General features: G+C 40.9%; 1 protein-coding gene across 1 annotated transcript in view; it reads right to left on the bottom strand.

Annotated features, from left to right (window-relative positions):
• Positions 1–23519, bottom strand: part of LOC115136666 (kin of IRRE-like protein 3) — a 255613-nt gene that overhangs the window by 30780 nt on the left and 201314 nt on the right. Inside the window, exon 6 of the mRNA XM_065024393.1 lies at positions 5117–5222. Coding sequence (XP_064880465.1) covers positions 5117–5222 — 106 coding nt within the window. The remainder of the gene's footprint in view (positions 1–5116; positions 5223–23519) is intronic.

Below are 23519 nucleotides of genomic sequence, written 5' to 3'. Positions count from 1 at the left end.
ACAGCCACCACTAACACTGAGTGGCTGCTGCCAACACACTGTCATTGACACTGACCCAACTCCAGCCACTTTAATAATGGGAATTGATGGGAAATGATGTAAATATATCACTAGCCACTTTAAACAATGCTACCTTATATAATGTTACTTACCCTACATTATTCATCTCATATGCATATGTATATACTGTACTCTAGATCATCGACTGCATTCTTATGTCACTAGCCACTTTAACTATGCCACTTTGTTTACTTTGTCTACATACTCATCTCATATGTATATACTGTACTCGATACCATCTACTGTATGCTGCTCTGTACCATCACTCATTCATATATCCTTATGTACATATTCCTTATCCCCTTACACTGTGTATAAGACAGTAGTTTTGGAATTGTTAGTTAGATTACTTGTTGGTTATCACTGCATTGTCGGAACTAGAAGCACAAGCATTTCGCTACACTCGCATTAACATCTGCTAACCATGTGTATGTGACAAATAAAATTTGATTTGATTTGATTTGATTTGATTTGATTTTAGATGTCAATAAATGCGCTGATGATGACAGTGATCATTAATGCCCTCTGAATCTCAGTGTCTGATGATGAATGACTCTCCACAGGCTGTGACAGAGAGTGTAGGGTTGATAGAGTAGTGGAGGAGTTACAGTGAGTTAAGCACAGAAGTTTGGCCAGCAGGTTTCTCCCAAATGGAGTGTGAGGCTGCCAGGACTGGGAGGTCCACAGTGCAGAGAGAGCAGAGACAGAATGCTAGTGCCTGCAGGGAGTGTGAAAGCTCGGCTGGTGTGCTGGTCCCCATCCAATAGAGTCTAAACAAAGCCAGCTCTGCATCCATCAGACACCTGCATCTCCTCTGGGAGGGCAGAGGGGCCAGCGAGAACTTACTCAACAGCTCACTTACCACCCGGACCTATTCATGGATGTAGGTCACACGATGAGGTGTAAGTCAGATGTGTGCCTTAGGGTGTGTGTGTGTGTGTGTGTGTGTGTGTGTGTGTGTGTGTGTGTGTGTGTGTGTGTGTGTGTGTGTGTGTGTGTGTGTGTGTGTGTGTGTGTGTGTGTGTGTGTGTGTGTGTGTGTGTGTGTGTGTGTGTGTGTGTGTGCGGCAACATCAGTGAAATCTGTGTTTACCAAGGAAAGAACAGTGAAAACCCAACCTTGTTCTCTCCCACTGAAATGAGGGGACAAGAATGGTCAAACTGAATTATATTAAATTAAACATCTAGCTATGTTATTAACATATAGAATACATTATTATTATTATCAGCATGGTTATGTACATCACAGCACAAATTATGTTGCTCATTTGCATTTTCATAATGTTGAATATATCAAAATACTTATTTCAATGGAAAAGAGACATTTTCATAATGATGTATTGATCAAATCGCACCCTGATGTTCTTTGAATAAAATGTGTAAAACAAATAATACAGAAATGTCTCTTGATTTGACATAATATGACAAAAGGCCCAATATTAGAAGAGAGAACAACACATTGTCTATAGTTTCAACACATCGTGAATGACATTCCAATATACTGTCTGCCATTGGATAGAGAACATGAGCAAAGATGATGAGACTATCAGTTTGGTGCCTCACAATTGTATTTAGAGACTAGGGTGGCAGGGTAGCCTAGTGGTTAGAGTGTTGGACTAGCAACCGGAAAGTTGCGAGTTCAAACCCCTGAACAGGCAGTTAACCCGCTGTTCCTAGGCCGTCATTGAAAATAAGAATTTGTTCTTAACTGACTTGCCTGGTAAAATAAAAAAATTAAACCATAAAGTCTGTTTGTCTGGCAATGAAATAACAACATCGTAGAACATCGCTGTTGTACCTTCCTTTAAAACATTACTGTCATTAGTGGCATGGTACCAGTCAGAATATTTTGTACAGCCAAAGTGTTTATGCCAGTAAAACAGACAAGATGGATTTATTTTGCTGTGCCTGCTACTTTGTTTTTTTCTCTCTCTCGCTATTCTCGTAGGCTGGATGCACTGGGTGGCACAAAGCAAGTCGCAGGGGAAGCACGGATGTGGAAAAACAAACAGTGGCAATGCCCACAGACAATGTGACGGAAAGCGCCATGATGGTAAACCTCTTCATTAGCCACCTAAGCGACACAGACAAGGAAAAGGTAGATGGTAGAACTGACCAAAAAAAATCAAAGTAGCAACAACACGCTAATTGTTTAACTGGGGAGAGAATTGGGGATGGTGTTTTCTGGGCGTGAAGAGGGATGTGTTTATGGTAGAGTGTGCAGGTGAGAGAGCTGAAACTCCTCTTCTGTTGTGTCCCTCTCCGGAGTGCCTCTTCTTGGAGTAGTGAAAAAAAAAGCTTTGTATCTGTACCACGTTCAATATGATGTTGAATTATTATGGTTGCCCCTCCTCCTTCCATTATGTAATGAAGATCCCTTAACAGCTCTATTATTTTACAATTCCTCGATTCACATCAACACACTCAGACAAAAACACAAACTTACTTCCAACAGTACTTCCCCCCCTATCTAGCCTATGAGTCGCTAGAAAACGCTAACATCCGGTTTTCAGAGATACAGTATTTTCAACCTAACTTCCGTTTTCCCCGAAAAACATAAATGAGAACTCCGCTCAGGCATCTTTCTTTGCCTGCTACGTTAGGTTACTCCCTATCCTCTACTCCTATCCTATCCACTATCCCTGAGGCACATGTTCTTTCCTCCCAGGAGTAAGGGTTCTGGCTCTGCCTGAGAAATATCTGTAGGCTAGAGACTTATTTCCATTCGCTTTGTTAAGCAACATTCATAGAGCGGCCAATCACAGCAGATCATAGAGAATAGAAATCACCATGTCATTGACTCTTCCTCTGCTACCGTGGCTCTGTATGTGTGTGAAGTGCTTATTGAAGTGGAGGATGGCAGAGTGGTGTGCTGAGGATGGATGGCACTCTGGAGGTTAGAAGAGAGGCCATCACTCTAAGGGCTGCCCTGTCCTTGTGCCATATCTGATCTCCAGAGACAGGGTGTATTAGAGCTGACTAACAGACACACCGCACCACTAGCTCCCTACTCTGCACTGCTGTAACGCTCTCCGGGGGACAAGGAGGGTTCTCCTCAATCAACTCCCCAGTGGAGACAGGAACAGTGCAACACTCCCACATGTAGACTGAGAGAGCCTGGAGATAAAATATCAAATAGTTATTTCGAAGAATGTGTCACGCTCTGACCTTAGTTCCTTTATTATGTCTTTGTGTTAGTTTGGTCAGGGCGTGAGTTGGGGTGGGTAGTCTATGTTCTTTTTTCTATGTTGTATTTCTGTGTTTGGCCTGGTGTGGTTCTCAATCAGAGGCAGCTGTCTCTGATTGAGAATCATACTTAGGTAGCCTGTTTTGGTTGAGGGTGATTATTTTCCGTGTCAATGTTTGCTCCGGGACTGTGGGACTGTGTCGGTTTCAATTTATTTTCTTATTCTTTGTTTTCTGTGTTCAGTTATATTTCATTAAAATAATATTATGAACACTTACCACGCTGCGCATTGTTCCGATCCTTCCTACGCCTCCTCAGAAGAGGAGGACGAAAACCGTCACAGAATGTGTGCTAAAATGAATCGTAAATGAATCTGCATGGTTGCATATTGAAAAATATTGATATATTATCACAGCCCAATGAACAGCAGTGAAGTGTGGGTTCAGACGTGCAGAGGACTCAACTCAAAGTGGTATTGGATCCTAACACTAGTGAAACCCTTCTAGAGAGTGCCTATTTCAGCCTGAAGTTCAACCTTCCTCCTTTTCTCATTACATTATCCATTGGTTTCCAAGGCTAAAAGGAATCTGACCCACCAAGGCTCCCAAGGACCCAGGCCCTCTTAGTGGAACATTGATCCATGTCCCACAACAATAGAGACTGAGTTCCACGGTGATTGTAGCAGAAGACCTGCCTTTGGTGTAAACCTGCACAATCAAACACAAGTCTTGTTTGCCTTGATATCTGTTTTTTAAAAGGGCAGAATCCATCAAAGGAACGTCTCTGTTTTGCCACCTGTGAGTGTGTTGTAGATCCATTTCATTTCCCAATACTGCTTCAGACTCAGTGTCGGCTGGGCAATTCCCTTCGCTATTGATTTTGTTCCACTTATTCTTCCCTTGGTTTTAAAACCCTCACAGAAAAGCATGTCTTGACAAATCACCTTGGCATTACACCTCTTCAAGGACCAAGTTTCATGAGAATTTCTTCTTTATCCCCAATCCTCTCTGAGAGGAAAGGAAACGTTTCTTGTGAGAATTGAAGAACTCAGTGTTCCAAATCAAGTCTCTCAGTGTGTGCTTGAAGTTGTCAGTCAGAATCCAAAAAGGATTGAGAAAAGGCATAGGCATGGGTTCAGCGTAGATTCAGAAGATCAACCCACTCCTTCCACTCAAATGTCCATTGGCCCTGCTGCAGTACTCAGACACTCATGTCACCCTTTTAACATGATACCTTGTAACCCTGGCATCCTCATCAGATACAACACAATGCCAGCTCTTCTTCCACTCAATGTAATGCATCTATGTTCAGGGGATATAGACAATAGTATCTCAAAGCAAAGCCATGCAAGTCAATGCATTCATTAGTCTCTAAGTACATGACTGAGAATGAATTTCAACAGACGTTTTGGCATTAGATTTTTCTCTGTATGTTTTTCTGTGAATATTTTCCAAATCGACAAGAGATTTAATAGTGTCACGGCATCATAAGAATTCTCTGACAATGATTAATACCATCAATAGTGAAGTGCCACAGTTGACTTAATGTGAGAAGTTATTAGCAACAAGCAACATTAATCAGACAGGACCTTTGTATATCATTTGAAGTTTTTGTCAGCGTTTTTCTTTCTCATTATGGGGCATTGCATAATGCATTATGTCTGGCTCACATATATTTTGCTATAATACATTTCTCATTGAGAAACTAGTAATGGAGTTTAAAGTAAAGTTCTGAGACAGCACGTTCAAAGTCTTACCAAGGAACCAAGTTCAGAGTGAAAATAATCTGATATAGACTATCGAGAGAGAGAGAGAGAGAGAGAGACAGACAGAGACAGAGAAGGTATGAATGTATAGGTAGGTAATCTTACCTGTACAGTGTGACGGGTGGGTTAGCCTTGGCCGAGCAGTGGAACTTGACAAGGTTTCCTTCCAGAATGGGCTGAGGCTCCACTGACAGATTGACAAGTGGCAAATCTGTATGGACACAGGCCAGAGACAGACGACCAATTAGAAAAGACCCCTGTAACAACCTTACAGTAATCTAGGGCTGTTGCATTTACCAAATAGACCAGCATATTCCCCCTATAGTAAGTTATGTTGTGAGATATTTTTACAGGTGCGGAAATACACGACCTATACTTGTTTTACATTTTCATTTGAGACATTAAAGAGCAGAAAAACACAGGAAATCAAACCAAATAATGCAACTCTTGATAATGAGTTTTTCAGTAATTGGCAATTTGAAAATAAGGATTAATTGAGACAGTGATTTTTCCGCCAAGCACTCCATTATAATTACAATAATTAACAAACACTGAGTTAGACACAATTAAAAATGATCTTAAAAAAGCAAACACATAGATTATGTTAATTCAATAAACAGCAATTAAATTTAACTAAAGGTATAGAATTATTTTTGAAGATGCATTTTAATCTACCTCAATCAGCCCGACTAACCGTTGCCTGTATATAGTTTCGCTACTGTTATAGTCTCCCTACTGTATATAGCCTCGCTACTGTTATAGTCTCCCTACTGTATATAGCCTCGCTACTGTTATAGTCTCCCTACTGTATATAGCCTCGCTACTGTTATAGTCTCCCTACTGTATATAGCCTCGCTACTGTTATAGTCTCCCTACTGTATATAGTTTCGCTACTGTTATAGTCTCCCTACTGTATATAGCCTCGCTACTGTTATAGTCTCCCTACTGTATATAGCCTCGCTACTGTTATAGTCTCCCTACTGTATATAGCCTCGCTACTGTTATAGTCTCACTACTGTATATAGCCTCGATACTGTTATAGTCTCCCTACTGTATATAGTTTCGCTACTGTTATAGTCTCCCTACTGTATATAGCCTCGCTACTGTTATAGTCTCCCTACTGTATATAGCCTCGCTACTGTTATAGTCTCCCTACTGTATATAGTTTCACTACTGTTATAGTCTCCCTACTGTATATAGCCTCGCTACTGTCATAGTCTCCCTACTGTATATAGTTTCGCTACTGTTATAGTCTCCCTACTGTATATAGCCTCGCTACTGTTATAGTCTCCCTACTGTATATAGCCTCGCTACTGTTATAGTCTCCCTACTGTATATAGCCTCGCTACTGTTATAGTCTCACTACTGTATATAGCCTCGCTACTGTCATAGTCTCCCTACTGTATATAGCCTCGCTACTGTTATAGTCTCACTACTGTATATAGCCTCGCTACTGTTATAGTCTCCCTACTGTATATAGCCTCGCTACTGTTATAGTCTCCCTACTGTATATAGCCTCGCTACTGTTATAGTCTCACTACTGTATATAGCCTCGCTACTGTCATAGTCTCCCTACTGTATATAGCCTCGCTACTGTTATAGTCTCACTACTGTATATAGCCTCGCTACTGTTATAGTCTCCCTACTGTATATAGCCTCGCTACTGTTATAGTCTCCTACTGTATATAGCCTCGCTACTGTTATAGTCTCCCTACTGTATATAGCCTCGCTACTGTTATAGTCTCCCTACTGTATATAGCCTCGCTACTGTTATAGTCTCCTACTGTATATAGCCTCGCTACTGTTATAGTCTCACTACTGTATATAGCCTCGCTACTGTTATAGTCTCCTACTGTATATAGCCTCGCTACTGTTATAGTCTCCCTACTGTATATAGCCTCGCTACTGTTATAGTCTCACTACTGTATATAGCCTCGCTACTGTTATAGTCTCCCTACTGTATATAGCCTCGCTACTGTTATAGTCTCCTACTGTATATAGCCTCGCTACTGTTATAGTCTCCCTACTGTATATAGCCTCGCTACTGTTATAGTCTCCCTACTGTATATAGCCTCGCTACTGTTATAGTCTCCTACTGTATATAGCCTCGCTACTGTTATAGTCTCCCTACTGTATATAGCCTCGCTACTGTTATAGTCTCCTACTGTATATAGCCTCGCTACTGTTATAGTCTCCCTACTGTATATAGCCTCGCTACTGTTATAGTCTCCTACTGTATATAGCCTCGCTACTGTTATAGTCTCCCTACTGTATATAGCCTCGCTACTGTTATAGTCTCCCTACTGTATATAGCCTCGCTACTGTTATAGTCTCCCTACTGTATATAGCCTCGCTACTGTTATAGTCTCCCTACTGTATATAGCCTCGCTACTGTTATAGTCTCCCTACTGTATATAGCCTCGCTACTGTTATAGTCTCCCTACTGTATATAGCCTCGCTACTGTCATAGTCTCCCTACTGTATATAGCCTCGCTACTGTTATAGTCTCACTACTGTATATAGCCTCGCTACTGTTATAGTCTCCCTACTGTATATAGCCTCGCTACTGTTATAGTCTCCCTACTGTATATAGTTTCACTACTGTTATAGTCTCCCTACTGTATATAGCCAAACTACTGTCATAGTCTCCCTACTGTATATAGTTTCGCTACTGTTATAGTCTCCCTACTGTATATAGCCTCGCTACTGTTATAGTCTCCCTACTGTATATAGCCTCGCTACTGTTATAGTCTCCCTACTGTATATAGCCTCGCTACTGTTATAGTCTCCCTACTGTATATAGCCTCGCTACTGTTATAGTCTCACTACTGTATATAGCCTCGCTACTGTTATAGTCTCACTACTGTATATAGCCTCGCTACTGTTATAGTCTCCCTACTGTATATAGCCTCGCTACTGTTATAGTCTCACTACTGTATATAGCCTCGCTACTGTTATAGTCTCCCTACTGTATATAGCCTCGCTACTGTTATAGTCTCCCTACTGTATATAGCCTCGCTACTGTTATAGTCTCCCTACTGTATATAGCCTCGCTACTGTTATAGTCTCCCTACTGTATATAGCCTCGCTACTGTTATAGTCTCACTACTGTATATAGCCTCGCTACTGTTATAGTCTCACTACTGTATATAGCCTCGCTACTGTTATAGTCTCACTACTGTATATAGCCTCGCTACTGTTATAGTCTCCCTACTGTATATAGCCTCGCTACTGTTATAGTCTCACTACTGTATATAGCCTCGCTACTGTTATAGTCTCCCTACTGTATATAGCCTCGCTACTGTTATAGTCTCCCTACTGTATATAGCCTCGCTACTGTTATAGTCTCCCTACTGTATATAGCCTCGCTACTGTTATAGTCTCACTACTGTATATAGCCTCGCTACTGTTATAGTCTCACTACTGTATATAGCCTCGCTACTGTTATAGTCTCCCTACTGTATATAGCCTCGCTACTGTTATAGTCTCCTACTGTATATAGCCTCGCTACTGTTATAGTCTCCCTACTGTATATAGCCTCGCTACTGTTATAGTCTCCCTACTGTATATAGCCTCGCTACTGTTATAGTCTCACTACTGTATATAGCCTCGCTACTGTTATAGTCTCCCTACTGTATATAGCCTCGCTACTGTTATAGTCTCCTACTGTATATAGCCTCGCTACTGTTATAGTCTCCTACTGTATATAGCCTCGCTACTGTTATAGTCTCACTACTGTATATAGCCTCGCTACTGTTATAGTCTCCCTACTGTATATAGCCTCGCTACTGTTATAGTCTCCCTACTGTATATAGCCTCGCTACTGTTATAGTCTCCCTACTGTATATAGCCTCGCTACTGTTATAGTCTCCCTACTGTATATAGCCTCGCTAAATTTATAGTCTCCCTACTGTATATAGCCTCGCTACTGTTATAGTCTCCCTACTGTATATAGCCTCGCTACTGTTATAGTCTCCCTACTGTATATAGCCTCGCTACTGTTATAGTCTCCCTACTGTATATAGCCTCGCTACTGTTATAGTCTCCCTACTGTATATAGCCTCGCTACTGTTATAGTCTCACTACTGTATATAGCCTCGCTACTGTTATAGTCTCCTACTGTATATAGCCTCGCTACTGTTATAGTCTCACTACTGTATATAGCCTCGCTACTGTTATAGTCTCCCTACTGTATATAGCCTCGCTACTGTTATAGTCTCCTACTGTATATAGCCTCGCTACTGTTATAGTCTCCCTACTGTATATAGCCTCGCTACTGTTATAGTCTCCCTACTGTATATAGCCTCGCTACTGTTATAGTCTCACTACTGTATATAGCCTCGCTACTGTTATAGTCTCACTACTGTATATAGCCTCGCTACTGTTATAGTCTCCCTACTGTATATAGCCTCGCAACTGTTATAGTCTCCCTACTGTATATAGCCTCGCTACTGTTATAGTCTCACTACTGTATATAGCCTCGCTACTGTTATAGTCTCCCTACTGTATATAGCCTCGCTACTGTTATAGTCTCCTACTGTATATAGCCTCGCTACTGTTATAGTCTCCTACTGTATATAGCCTCGCTACTGTTATAGTCTCACTACTGTATATAGCCTCGCTACTGTTATAGTCTCACTACTGTATATAGCCTCGCTACTGTTATAGTCTCCCTACTGTATATAGCCTCGCTACTGTTATAGTCTCCCTACTGTATATAGCCTCGCTACTGTTATAGTCTCCTACTGTATATAGCCTCGCTACTGTTATAGTCTCCCTACTGTATATAGCCTCGCTACTGTTATAGTCTCACTACTGTATATAGCCTCGCTACTGTTATAGTCTCCCTACTGTATATAGCCTCGCTACTGTTATAGTCTCCCTACTGTATATAGCCTCGCTACTGTTATAGTCTCCTACTGTATATAGCCTCGCTACTGTTATAGTCTCACTACTGTATATAGCCTCGCTACTGTTATAGTCTCCCTACTGTATATAGCCTCGCTACTGTTATAGTCTCCCTACTGTATATAGCCTCGCTACTGTTATAGTCTCCCTACTGTATATAGCCTCGCTACTGTTATAGTCTCCCTACTGTATATAGCCTCGCTACTGTTATAGTCTCCTACTGTATATAGCCTCGCTACTGTTATAGTCTCCCTACTGTATATAGCCTCGCTACTGTTATAGTCTCCTACTGTATATAGCCTCGCTACTGTTATAGTCTCCCTACTTTATATAGCCTCGCTACTGTTATAGTCTCACTACTGTATATAGTCTCGCTACTGTTATAGTCTCACTACTGTTATAGTCTCACTACTGTATATAGTCTCGCTACTGTTATGGTCTCACTACTGTTATAGTCTCACTACTGTATATAGCCTCGCTACTGTTATAGTCTCACTACTGTTATAGTCTCACTACTGTATATAGTCTCGCTACTGTTATAGTCTCACTACTGTTATAGTCTCACTACTGTATATAGTCTCGCTACTGTTATAGTCTCACTACTGTTATAGTCTCACTACTGTATATAGTCTCGCTACTGTTATAGTCTCCCTACTGTTATAGTCTCCTACTGTATATAGCCTCGCTACTGTTATAGTCTCCTACTGTATATAGCCTCGCTACTGTTATAGTCTCACTACTGTATATAGCCTCGCTACTGTTATAGTCTCACTACTGTATATAGCCTCGCTACTGTTATAGTCTCCCTACTGTATATAGCCTCGCTACTGTTATAGTCTCCCTACTGTATATAGCCTCGCTACTGTTATAGTCTCCCTACTGTATATAGCCTCGCTACTGTTATAGTCTCCCTACTGTATATAGCCTCGCTACTGTTATAGTCTCACTACTGTATATAGCCTCGCTACTGTTATAGTCTCCTACTGTATATAGCCTCGCTACTGTTATAGTCTCCCTACTGTATATAGCCTCGCTACTGTTATAGTCTCCCTACTGTATATAGCCTCGCTACTGTTATAGTCTCACTACTGTATATAGCCTCGCTACTGTTATAGTCTCCTACTGTATATAGCCTCGCTACTGTTATAGTCTCCTACTGTATATAGCCTCGCTACTGTTATAGTCTCCCTACTGTATATAGCCTCGCTACTGTTATAGTCTCCCTACTGTATATAGCCTCGCTACTGTTATAGTCTCCTACTGTATATAGCCTCGCTACTGTTATAGTCTCCCTACTGTATATAGCCTCGCTACTGTTATAGTCTCCCTACTGTATATAGCCTCGCTACTGTTATAGTCTCCCTACTGTATATAGCCTCGCTACTGTTATAGTCTCACTACTGTATATAGTCTCGCTACTGTTATAGTCTCACTACTGTTATAGTCTCACTACTGTATATAGTCTCGCTACTGTTATAGTCTCACTACTGTTATAGTCTCACTACTGTATATAGCCTCGCTACTGTTATAGTCTCACTACTGTTATAGTCTCACTACTGTATATAGTCTCGCTACTGTTATAGTCTCACTACTGTTATAGTCTCACTACTGTATATAGTCTCGCTACTGTTATAGTCTCACTACTGTTATAGTCTCACTACTGTATATAGCCTCGCTACTGTTATAGTCTCACTACTGTATATAGTCTCGCTACTGTTATAGTCTCACTACTGTTATAGTCTCACTACTGTATATAGTCTCCCTACTGTTATAGTCTCACTACTGTATATAGCCTCGCTACTGTTATAGTCTCGCTACTGTATATAGCCTCGCTACTGTTATAGTCTCACTACTGTATATAGCCTCGCTACTGTTATAGTCTCACTACTGTATATAGCCTCGCTACTGTTATAGTCCCCCTACTGTATATAGCCTCGCTACTGTTATAGTCTCACTACTGTATATAGTCTCCTACTGTTATAGTCTCCTACTGTATATAGTCTCCCTACTGTTATAGTCTCCCTACTGTATATAGCCTCGCTACTGTTATAGTCTCACTAATGTATATAGTCTCCCTACTGTTATAGTCTCCCTACTGTATATAGTCTCCCTACTGTTATAGTCTCACTACTGTATATAGTCTCCCTACTGTATATAGCCTCGCTACTGTTATAGTCTCCCTACTGTATATAGCCTCGCTACTGTTATAGTCTCCCTACTGTATATAGCCTCGCTACTGTCATAGTCTCACTACTGTATATAGTCTCCCTACTGTTATAGTCTCACTACTGTATATAGTCTCCCTACTGTATATAGCCTCGCTACTGTTATAGTCTCCCTACTGTATATAGCCTCGCTACTGTTATAGTCTCCCTACTGTATATAGCCTCGCTACTGTCATAGTCTCACTACTGTATATAGTCTCCCTACTGTTATAGTCTCCCTACTGTATATAGTCTCCCTACTGTTATAGTCTCACTACTGTATATAGCCTCGCTACTGTTATAGTCTCCCTACTGTATATAGCCTCGCTACTGTTATAGTCTCACTACTGTATATAGTCTCCCTACTGTTATAGTCTCCCTACTGTATATAGTCTCCCTACTGTTATAGTCTCACTACTGTTATAGTCTCCCTACTGTATATAGCCTCGCTACTGTTATAGTCTCCCTACTGTATATAGCCTCGCTACTGTTATAGTCTCACTACTGTATATAGTCTCCCTACTGTATATAGCCTCGCTACTGTATATAGTCTCCCTACTGTTATAGTCTCCCTACTGTATATAGTCTCACTACTGTATATAGCCTCGCTACTGTTATAGTCTCCCTACTGTATATAGCCTCGCTACTGTTATAGTCTCCCTACTGTTATAGTCTCCCTACTGTATATAGTCTCACTACTGTATATAGCCTCCCTACTGTATATAGTCTCCCTACTGTTATAGTCTCCCTACTGTATATAGTCTCACTACTGTATATAGCCTCCCTACTGTTATAGTCTCCCTACTGTATATAGCCTCCCTACTGTTATAGTCTCCCTACTGTATATAGCCTCGCTACTGTTATAGTCTCCCTACTGTATATAGCCTCGCTACTGTTATAGTCTCCCTACTGTATATAGCCTCGCTACTGTCATAGTCTCCCTACTGTATATAGCCTCGCTACTGTTATAGTCTCACTACTGTATATAGCCTCGCTACTGTTATAGTCTCCCTACTGTATATAGCCTCGCTACTGTTATAGTCTCCCTACTGTATATAGTTTCACTACTGTTATAGTCTCCCTACTGTATATAGCCTCGCTACTGTCATAGTCTCCCTACTGTATATAGTTTCGCTACTGTTATAGTCTCCCTACTGTATATAGCCTCGCTACTGTTATAGTCTCCCTACTGTATATAGCCTCGCTACTGTTATAGTCTCCCTACTGTATATAGCCTCGCTACTGTTATAGTCTCCCTACTGTATATAGCCTCGCTACTGTTATAGTCTCACTACTGTATATAGCCTCGCTACTGTTATAGTCTCACTACTGTATATAGCCTCGCTACTGTTATAGTCTCCCTACTGTATATAGCCTCGCTACTGTTATAGTCTCACTACTGTATATAGCCTCGCTACTGTTATAGTCTCCCTACTGTATATAGCCTCGCTACTGTTATAGTCTCCCTACTGTATATAGCCTCGCTACTGTTATAGTCTCCCTACTGTATATAGCCTCGCTACTGTTATAGTCTCCTACTGTATATAGCCTCGCTACTGTTATAGTCTCACTACTGTATATAGCCTCGCTACTGTTATAGTCTCACTACTGTATATAGCCTCGCTACTGTTATAGTCTCCCTACTGTATATAGCCTCGCTACTGTTATAGTCTCCTACTGTATATAGCCTCGCTACTGTTATAGTCTCACTACTGTATATAGCCTCGCTACTGTTATAGTCTCCTACTGTATATAGCCTCGCTACTGTTATAGTCTCCTACTGTATATAGCCTCGCTACTGTTATAGTCTCCTACTGTATATAGCCTCGCTACTGTTATAGACTCACTACTGTATATAGCCTCGCTACTGTTATAGTCTCCTACTGTATATAGCCTCGCTACTGTTATAGTCTCCCTACTGTATATAGCCTCGCTACTGTTATAGTCTCCCTACTGTATATAGCCTCGCTACTGTTATAGTCTCCTACTGTATATAGCCTGTTATAGCTACTGTTATAGTCTCACTACTGTATATAGCCTCGCTACTGTTATAGTCTCCCTACTGTATATAGCCTCGCTACTGTTATAGTCTCCCTACTGTATATAGCCTCGCTACTGTTATAGTCTCCCTACTGTATATAGCCTCGCTACTGTTATAGTCTCACTACTGTATATAGCCTCGCTACTGTTATAGTCTCCCTACTGTATATAGCCTCGCTACTGTTATAGTCTCCCTACTGTATATAGCCTCGCTACTGTTATAGTCTCCTACTGTATATAGCCTCGCTACTGTTATAGTCTCCCTACTGTATATAGCCTCGCTAAATTTATAGTCTCCTACTGTATATAGCCTCGCTACTGTTATAGTCTCCCTACTGTATATAGCCTCGCTACTGTTATAGTCTCCTACTGTATATAGCCTCGCTACTGTTATAGTCTCCTACTGTATATAGCCTCGCTACTGTTATAGTCTCCTACTGTATATAGCCTCGCTACTGTTATAGTCTCACTACTGTATATAGCCTCGCTACTGTTATAGTCTCCTACTGTATATAGCCTCGCTACTGTTATAGTCTCACTACTGTATATAGCCTCGCTACTGTTATAGTCTCCTACTGTATATAGCCTCGCTACTGTTATAGTCTCCCTACTGTATATAGCCTCGCTACTGTTATAGTCTCCTACTGTATATAGCCTCGCTACTGTTATAGTCTCCCTACTGTATATAGCCTCGCTACTGTTATAGTCTCACTACTGTATATAGCCTCGCTACTGTTATAGTCTCACTACTGTATATAGCCTCGCTACTGTTATAGTCTCCTACTGTATATAGCCTCGCTACTGTTATAGTCTCCCTACTGTATATAGCCTCGCTACTGTTATAGTCTCACTACTGTATATAGCCTCGCTACTGTTATAGTCTCCTACTGTATATAGCCTCGCTACTGTTATAGTCTCCTACTGTATATAGCCTCGCTACTGTTATAGTCTCCCTACTGTATATAGCCTCGCTACTGTTATAGTCTCACTACTGTATATAGCCTCGCTACTGTTATAGTCTCACTACTGTATATAGCCTCGCTACTGTTATAGTCTCCCTACTGTATATAGCCTCGCTACTGTTATAGTCTCCTACTGTATATAGCCTCGCTACTGTTATAGTCTCCCTACTGTATATAGCCTCGCTACTGTTATAGTCTCCCTACTGTATATAGCCTCGCTACTGTTATAGTCTCACTACTGTATATAGCCTCGCTACTGTTATAGTCTCCCTACTGTATATAGCCTCGCTACTGTTATAGTCTCCACTGTACTGTATATAGCCTCGCTACTGTTATAGTCTCACTACTGTATATAGCCTCGCTACTGTTATAGTCTCCCTACTGTATATAGCCTCGCTACTGTTATAGTCTCCCTACTGTATATAGCCTCGCTACTGTTATAGTCTCCCTACTGTATATAGCCTCGCTACTGTTATAGTCTCCCTACTGTATATAGCCTCGCTACTGTTATAGTCTCCCTACTGTATATAGCCTCGCTACTGTTATAGTCTCCCTACTGTATATAGCCTCGCTACTGTTATAGTCTCCCTACTGTATATAGCCTCGCTACTGTTATAGTCTCCTACTTTATATAGCCTCGCTACTGTTATAGTCTCACTACTGTATATAGTCTCGCTACTGTTATAGTCTCACTACTGTTATAGTCTCACTACTGTATATAGTCTCGCTACTGTTATAGTCTCACTACTGTTATAGTCTCACTACTGTATATAGCCTCGCTACTGTTATAGTCTCACTACTGTTATAGTCTCACTACTGTATATAGTCTCGCTACTGTTATAGTCTCACTACTGTTATAGTCTCACTACTGTATATAGTCTCGCTACTGTTATAGTCTCACTACTGTTATAGTCTCACTACTGTATATAGCCTCGCTACTGTTATAGTCTCCCTACTGTTATAGTCTCCTACTGTATATAGCCTCGCTACTGTTATAGTCTCCTACTGTATATAGCCTCGCTACTGTTATAGTCTCACTACTGTATATAGCCTCGCTACTGTTATAGTCTCACTACTGTATATAGCCTCGCTACTGTTATAGTCTCCTACTGTATATAGCCTCGCTACTGTTATAGTCTCCCTACTGTATATAGCCTCGCTACTGTTATAGTCTCCTACTGTATATAGCCTCGCTACTGTTATAGTCTCCCTACTGTATATAGCCTCGCTACTGTTATAGTCTCACTACTGTATATAGCCTCGCTACTGTTATAGTCTCCCTACTGTATATAGCCTCGCTACTGTTATAGTCTCCCTACTGTATATAGCCTCGCTACTGTTATAGTCTCCCTACTGTATATAGCCTCGCTACTGTTATAGTCTCACTACTGTATATAGCCTCGCTACTGTTATAGTCTCCCTACTGTATATAGCCTCTGTTATAGCTACTGTTATAGTCTCCCTACTGTATATAGCCTCGCTACTGTTATAGTCTCCCTACTGTATATAGCCTCGCTACTGTTATAGTCTCCCTACTGTATATAGCCTCGCTACTGTTATAGTCTCCCTACTGTATATAGCCTCGCTACTGTTATAGTCTCCCTACTGTATATAGCCTCGCTACTGTTATAGTCTCCCTACTGTATATAGCCTCGCTACTGTTATAGTCTCCCTACTGTATATAGCCTCGCTACTGTTATAGTCTCACTACTGTATATAGTCTCGCTACTGTTATAGTCTCACTACTGTTATAGTCTCACTACTGTATATAGTCTCGCTACTGTTATAGTCTCACTACTGTTATAGTCTCACTACTGTATATAGCCTCGCTACTGTTATAGTCTCACTACTGTTATAGTCTCACTACTGTATATAGTCTCGCTACTGTTATAGTCTCACTACTGTTATAGTCTCACTACTGTATATAGTCTCGCTACTGTTATAGTCTCACTACTGTATATAGCCTCGCTACTGTTATAGTCTCACTACTGTTATAGTCTCACTACTGTATATAGCCTCGCTACTGTTATAGTCTCACTACTGTATATAGTCTCGCTACTGTTATAGTCTCACTACTGTTATAGTCTCACTACTGTATATAGTCTCCCTACTGTTATAGTCTCACTACTGTATATAGCCTCGCTACTGTTATAGTCTCGCTACTGTATATAGCCTCGCTACTGTTATAGTCTCACTACTGTATATAGCCTCGCTACTGTTATAGTCTCCCTACTGTATATAGCCTCGCTACTGTTATAGTCTCCCTACTGTATATAGCCTCGCTACTGTTATAGTCTCCCTACTGTATATAGCCTCGCTACTGTTATAGTCTCCCTACTGTATATAGCCTCGCTACTGTTATAGTCTCCCTACTGTATATAGCCTCGCTACTGTTATAGTCTCCCTACTTTATATAGCCTCGCTACTGTTATAGTCTCACTACTGTATATAGTCTCGCTACTGTTATAGTCTCACTACTGTTATAGTCTCACTACTGTATATAGTCTCGCTACTGTTATAGTCTCACTACTGTTATAGTCTCACTACTGTATATAGCCTCGCTACTGTTATAGTCTCACTACTGTTATAGTCTCACTACTGTATATAGTCTCGCTACTGTTATAGTCTCACTACTGTTATAGTCTCACTACTGTATATAGTCTCGCTACTGTTATAGTCTCACTACTGTTATAGTCTCACTACTGTATATAGCCTCGCTACTGTTATAGTCTCCCTACTGTTATAGTCTCCCTACTGTATATAGCCTCGCTACTGTTATAGTCTCCCTACTGTATATAGCCTCGCTACTGTTATAGTCTCACTACTGTATATAGCCTCGCTACTGTTATAGTCTCACTACTGTATATAGCCTCGCTACTGTTATAGTCTCCCTACTGTATATAGCCTCGCTACTGTTATAGTCTCCCTACTGTATATAGCCTCGCTACTGTTATAGTCTCCCTACTGTATATAGCCTCGCTACTGTTATAGTCTCCCTACTGTATATAGCCTCGCTACTGTTATAGTCTCACTACTGTATATAGCCTCGCTACTGTTATAGTCTCCCTACTGTATATAGCCTCGCTACTGTTATAGTCTCCCTACTGTATATAGCCTCGCTACTGTTATAGTCTCCCTACTGTATATAGCCTCGCTACTGTTATAGTCTCACTACTGTATATAGCCTCGCTACTGTTATAGTCTCCCTACTGTATATAGCCTCGCTACTGTTATAGTCTCCCTACTGTATATAGCCTCGCTACTGTTATAGTCTCCTACTGTATATAGCCTCGCTACTGTTATAGTCTCCCTACTGTATATAGCCTCGCTACTGTTATAGTCTCCCTACTGTATATAGCCTCGCTACTGTTATAGTCTCCCTACTGTATATAGCCTCGCTACTGTTATAGTCTCCCTACTGTATATAGCCTCGCTACTGTTATAGTCTCCCTACTGTATATAGCCTCGCTACTGTTATAGTCTCACTACTGTATATAGTCTCGCTACTGTTATAGTCTCACTACTGTTATAGTCTCACTACTGTATATAGTCTCGCTACTGTTATAGTCTCATTACTGTTATAGTCTCACTACTGTATATAGCCTCGCTACTGTTATAGTCTCACTACTGTTATAGTCTCACTACTGTATATAGTCTCGCTACTGTTATAGTCTCACTACTGTTATAGTCTCACTACTGTATATAGTCTCGCTACTGTTATAGTCTCACTACTGTTATAGTCTCACTACTGTATATAGCCTCGCTACTGTTATAGTCTCACTACTGTATATAGTCTCGCTACTGTTATAGTCTCACTACTGTTATAGTCTCACTACTGTATATAGTCTCCCTACTGTTATAGTCTCACTACTGTATATAGCCTCGCTACTGTTATAGTCTCGCTACTGTATATAGCCTCGCTACTGTTATAGTCTCACTACTGTATATAGCCTCGCTACTGTTATAGTCTCACTACTGTATATAGCCTCGCTACTGTTATAGTCTCCCTACTGTATATAGCCTCGCTACTGTTATAGTCTCACTACTGTATATAGTCTCCCTACTGTTATAGTCTCCCTACTGTATATAGTCTCCCTACTGTTATAGTCTCCCTACTGTATATAGCCTCGCTACTGTTATAGTCTCACTAATGTATATAGTCTCCCTACTGTTATAGTCTCCCTACTGTATATAGTCTCCCTACTGTTATAGTCTCACTACTGTATATAGTCTCCCTACTGTATATAGCCTCGCTACTGTTATAGTCTCCCTACTGTATATAGCCTCGCTACTGTTATAGTCTCCCTACTGTATATAGCCTCGCTACTGTCATAGTCTCACTACTGTATATAGTCTCCCTACTGTTATAGTCTCACTACTGTATATAGTCTCCCTACTGTATATAGCCTCGCTACTGTTATAGTCTCCCTACTGTATATAGCCTCGCTACTGTTATAGTCTCCCTACTGTATATAGCCTCGCTACTGTTATAGTCTCACTACTGTATATAGTCTCCCTACTGTATATAGCCTCTCTACTGTATATAGTCTCCCTACTGTTATAGTCTCCCTACTGTATATAGTCTCACTACTGTATATAGCCTCGCTACTGTTATAGTCTCCCTACTGTATATAGCCTCGCTACTGTTATAGTCTCCCTACTGTTATAGTCTCCCTACTGTATATAGTCTCACTACTGTATATAGCCTCCCTACTGTATATAGTCTCCCTACTGTTATAGTCTCCCTACTGTATATAGTCTCACTACTGTATATAGCCTCCCTACTGTTATAGTCTCCCTACTGTATATAGTCTCCCTACTGTTATAGTCTCCCTACTGTATATAGCCTCGCTACTGTTATTTTTCACTGTCTTTTTTAATGTTGTTTGTATTTTTTTTACGTATCTATTGTTCACCGAATACCTTTTTTTTACTTAAAAAATGCACTGTTGGTTGGAGCCTGTAAGTAAGCATTTCACCTGTTGTATTTGGCGCACGTGACAAATAAACTTTGATTTGATTTGAATCACTTTTTCATCTCTGGTGAATCCTCCACTTCGGTCCCCCTTTATGTTCACATAAAACATTTCAAGTATGGCAAGCTATTTTTCAATTAAGTCCAGCATTGATGAAATAGGGATAGCCTGTGAAGAATGTAAAGTAATGGAGGGCCAAAAGTCCTCATCAAACACTGGGAGTCTGAGTGATAAAAAAAACTATGGCCTTTCAGCAGTATAAGCCCCATCTCTGAACATCGTGGGGCGACTCAAAGGTTGTCTGATATCACTAATGGAACACGGCAGCCACAAGCATGGCCCCTCTCTCCTTCTCTACGTCCGCTGCTTCAATTCAAATGGGCTACTGCCTCTTTACGTCTACTGTGGCAACTGTCCAAGCCATTTCCATTTCTAGCTTTATATGTAGATTGCTTTTAATACAATCAAGTCCTTGATTTAACTTTGCTTGATGAAATCTAACAAACCTCAGCTGCAAAAGAGGGCTGCATGAACGCTAGAGGGGAGTTCTCTCTGAGTGCATATCCATAAATCATATGACTAATCAAATATATAGTTGGTTCCAAATTATTGACACTATTTTTTGTATTTGTATTTATTAAGGATCCCCATTAATTCCTGCCAAGCCAGAAGCTACTCTTCCTGGGGTCCAGCAACATTAAGACAGTTATATACAATAAAAAATATTACATGACATTACATTTCATAACACTTCGGAAAGAATTCAGACCCCTTGACTTTTTCCACATTTTTTGGAGACAGGACGGTGTCGAGACACAATTCTGGGGAGGGGTACCAAAAAATGTCTGCAGCTTTTAAAGGTCCCCAAGAAAACAGAGGCCTCCATCATTCTTAAATTGAGGATGTTGGGAACCATTAAGACTCTTCCTAGAGTTGGCCGCCCGGCCAAACTGAGCAATAAACAATTAAAACAATTTTTTAATAAGGCTGTAACGTAACAAAATGTGGAAAAAGTCAAGGGGTGTGAATACTTTCCGAAGACACTGTTTTTACAATACAACATCCATGTGTACGTGTGTGTAGAGTGCGTTTATTATCATGTGTATGTGTATCTCTGCCTGTGTGTGTCTCTTCACAGTCCCCACTGTTCCATAAGGTGTATTTTTGTATGTTTAAAAAAAAATCTGATTCTACTGCTTGCTTCAGTTACCTGATGTGGAATAGAGTTCCATGTAGCCATGGCTCTATGAAGTACTGTATGCCTCCCATAGTCTGTTCTTGACTTGGGGATTGTGAAGAGTCCTTTGGTGACATGTCTTGTGGGGTATGCATGGGTGTTCGAGCTGTTTGCGAGTAGTTTAAACTGACACCTCGGTGCATTCAGCATGTCAACACTTCTTACAAAAGTAGTGATGAAGTCAATCTCTCCTCCACTTTGAGCCATGAGAGATTTACATGCATATTATTAATGGTAGCTATCTACGTACATTTAAGGGACAGCTGTGCTGCCCTGTTCTGAGCCAATTGTAATTTTCTGAGGACTCTCTTTGTGACAACTGACCACACGACTGAACAGTAGTCCAGGTGCGACAAAACTAGAGCCTGTAGAACCTGCTTTGTTGATAGTGTTGTTAAAAAGGCCGAGAGACTTCTCCCCATTTTAGCTACAGTTGTATCATTATATTTTGACCATGACAGTTTACAATCCAGGGTTCGTCTGCTTGCAGTTTAGTCACGTCAACTTGCTCAATTTCCACATTATTTATAACAAGATTTAGTTGAGATTTATGGTTTAGTAAATGATTTGTCCCAAATAAAATGCTTTCAGTTTAAAAAAACGTATTCCTTGCCACCCATTCTGAAACTACTGTAACTGCAGCTCTGTTGCAGTGATTACACTTGCTGTTGTAGCTGAAGTGTATAGTGTTGAGTCATCTGTATACATAGACACACTGGCTTAACTCAAGACCAGTGGCATGTCATTAGTCAAAATTGAAAAAATGAAGGAGCCAAGACAGCTGCCAGGGGGAATTCCTGATTCTACCTGGATTATGTTGGAGAGGCTTCCATTAAAGAAGACCCTCTGTATTCACTTAGACGGGTAACTCTTTTTCCACAATATATTAGGGGGTGTAAAGCCATAAAACATACGTTTTTACAGCAGCAGACTTTAAAATATTTTTATTTAACCAGGTAGGCCAGTTGAGAACAAGTTCTCATTTACAACTGCGACCTGGCCAAGATAAAGCAAAGCAGTGCGACACAAACAACAACACAGAGTTACACATGGAAAAAACAAACGTACACTCAATAACACAATAGAAAGGTCTATATACAATGTGTGCAAATTAAGAAAGATTAGGGAGGTAAGGCAATAAATAGGCCGTAGGGGCGAAAAAATTATAATTTAGCAAATAAACACTGGAGTGGTAGATTTGCAGAAGATTAATGTAAAAGTAGAGATACTGGGGTGCAAAGGATGGAAGAAATAACAATATGGGGATGAGGTAGTTGGATGGGCTATTTACAGATGTGCTATGTACAGGTGCAATGATCTGCAAGCTGCTCTGAAAGCTGATGCTTAAATTTAGTGAGGGAGATAAACGTCTCCAGCTTCAGTGATTTTTGAGATTCGTTCCAGTCATTGACAGCAGAGAACTGGAAGGAAAGGCGACCAAAGAAGGAATTGGCTTTGGGGGTGACCAATAAAATATACCTGCTGGAGCAAGTACTACGTTGGGGTGCTGCTATGGTGACCAGTGAGCTGAGATAAGGGGGGACTTTACCTAGCAAAGACTTATAGACGACCTGGAGCCAGTGGGTTTGGCGACAAATATGAAGCGAGGGCCAGCCAACGAGAGCATACAGGTTGCAGTGGTGTTTGGCAGCGTGAGTGAGGGATGCTTTGTTGCGAAATAGGAAGCCAATTCTAGATTTAATTTAGGATTGGAAATGCTTAATGTGAGTCTGGAAGGAGAGTTTACAGTCTAACCAGACACCTAGGTATTTGTAGTTGTCCACATATTCTAAGTCAGAACCGTCCAGATTAGTGATGCGGGACAGGCGGGCAGGTGTGGGCAGCGATCGGTTGAAGAGCATGCATTTTGTTTTAGTTGTATTTAAGAGCAATTGGAGGCCACGGAAGGAGAGTTGTATGGCATTGAAGCTCATCTGGAGGTTAGGAGGTCAGTGTCCAAAGAAGGGCCCGAAGTATACAGAATGGTGTCATCTGCATAGAGGTGGATCTGAGATTCACCAGCCACAGGAGCGACATCATTGATGTATACAGAGAAAAGAGTTGGCCCCAGAATTGAACCCTGTGGCACCCCCATAGAGACTACCAGAGGTCCAGACAACAGGCCCTCCGATTTGACACACTGAACTCTGTCTGAGAAGTAGTTGGTGAACCAGGCAAGGC

Source organism: Oncorhynchus nerka, linkage group LG11 (genome assembly GCF_034236695.1).
Source record: "Oncorhynchus nerka isolate Pitt River linkage group LG11, Oner_Uvic_2.0, whole genome shotgun sequence".
NCBI classification, from domain to species: Eukaryota; Metazoa; Chordata; class Actinopteri; order Salmoniformes; family Salmonidae; genus Oncorhynchus; species Oncorhynchus nerka.
Note: the sequence above shows the minus strand (reverse complement) of the source record. Positions and strands in the feature narration are given on the sequence as shown.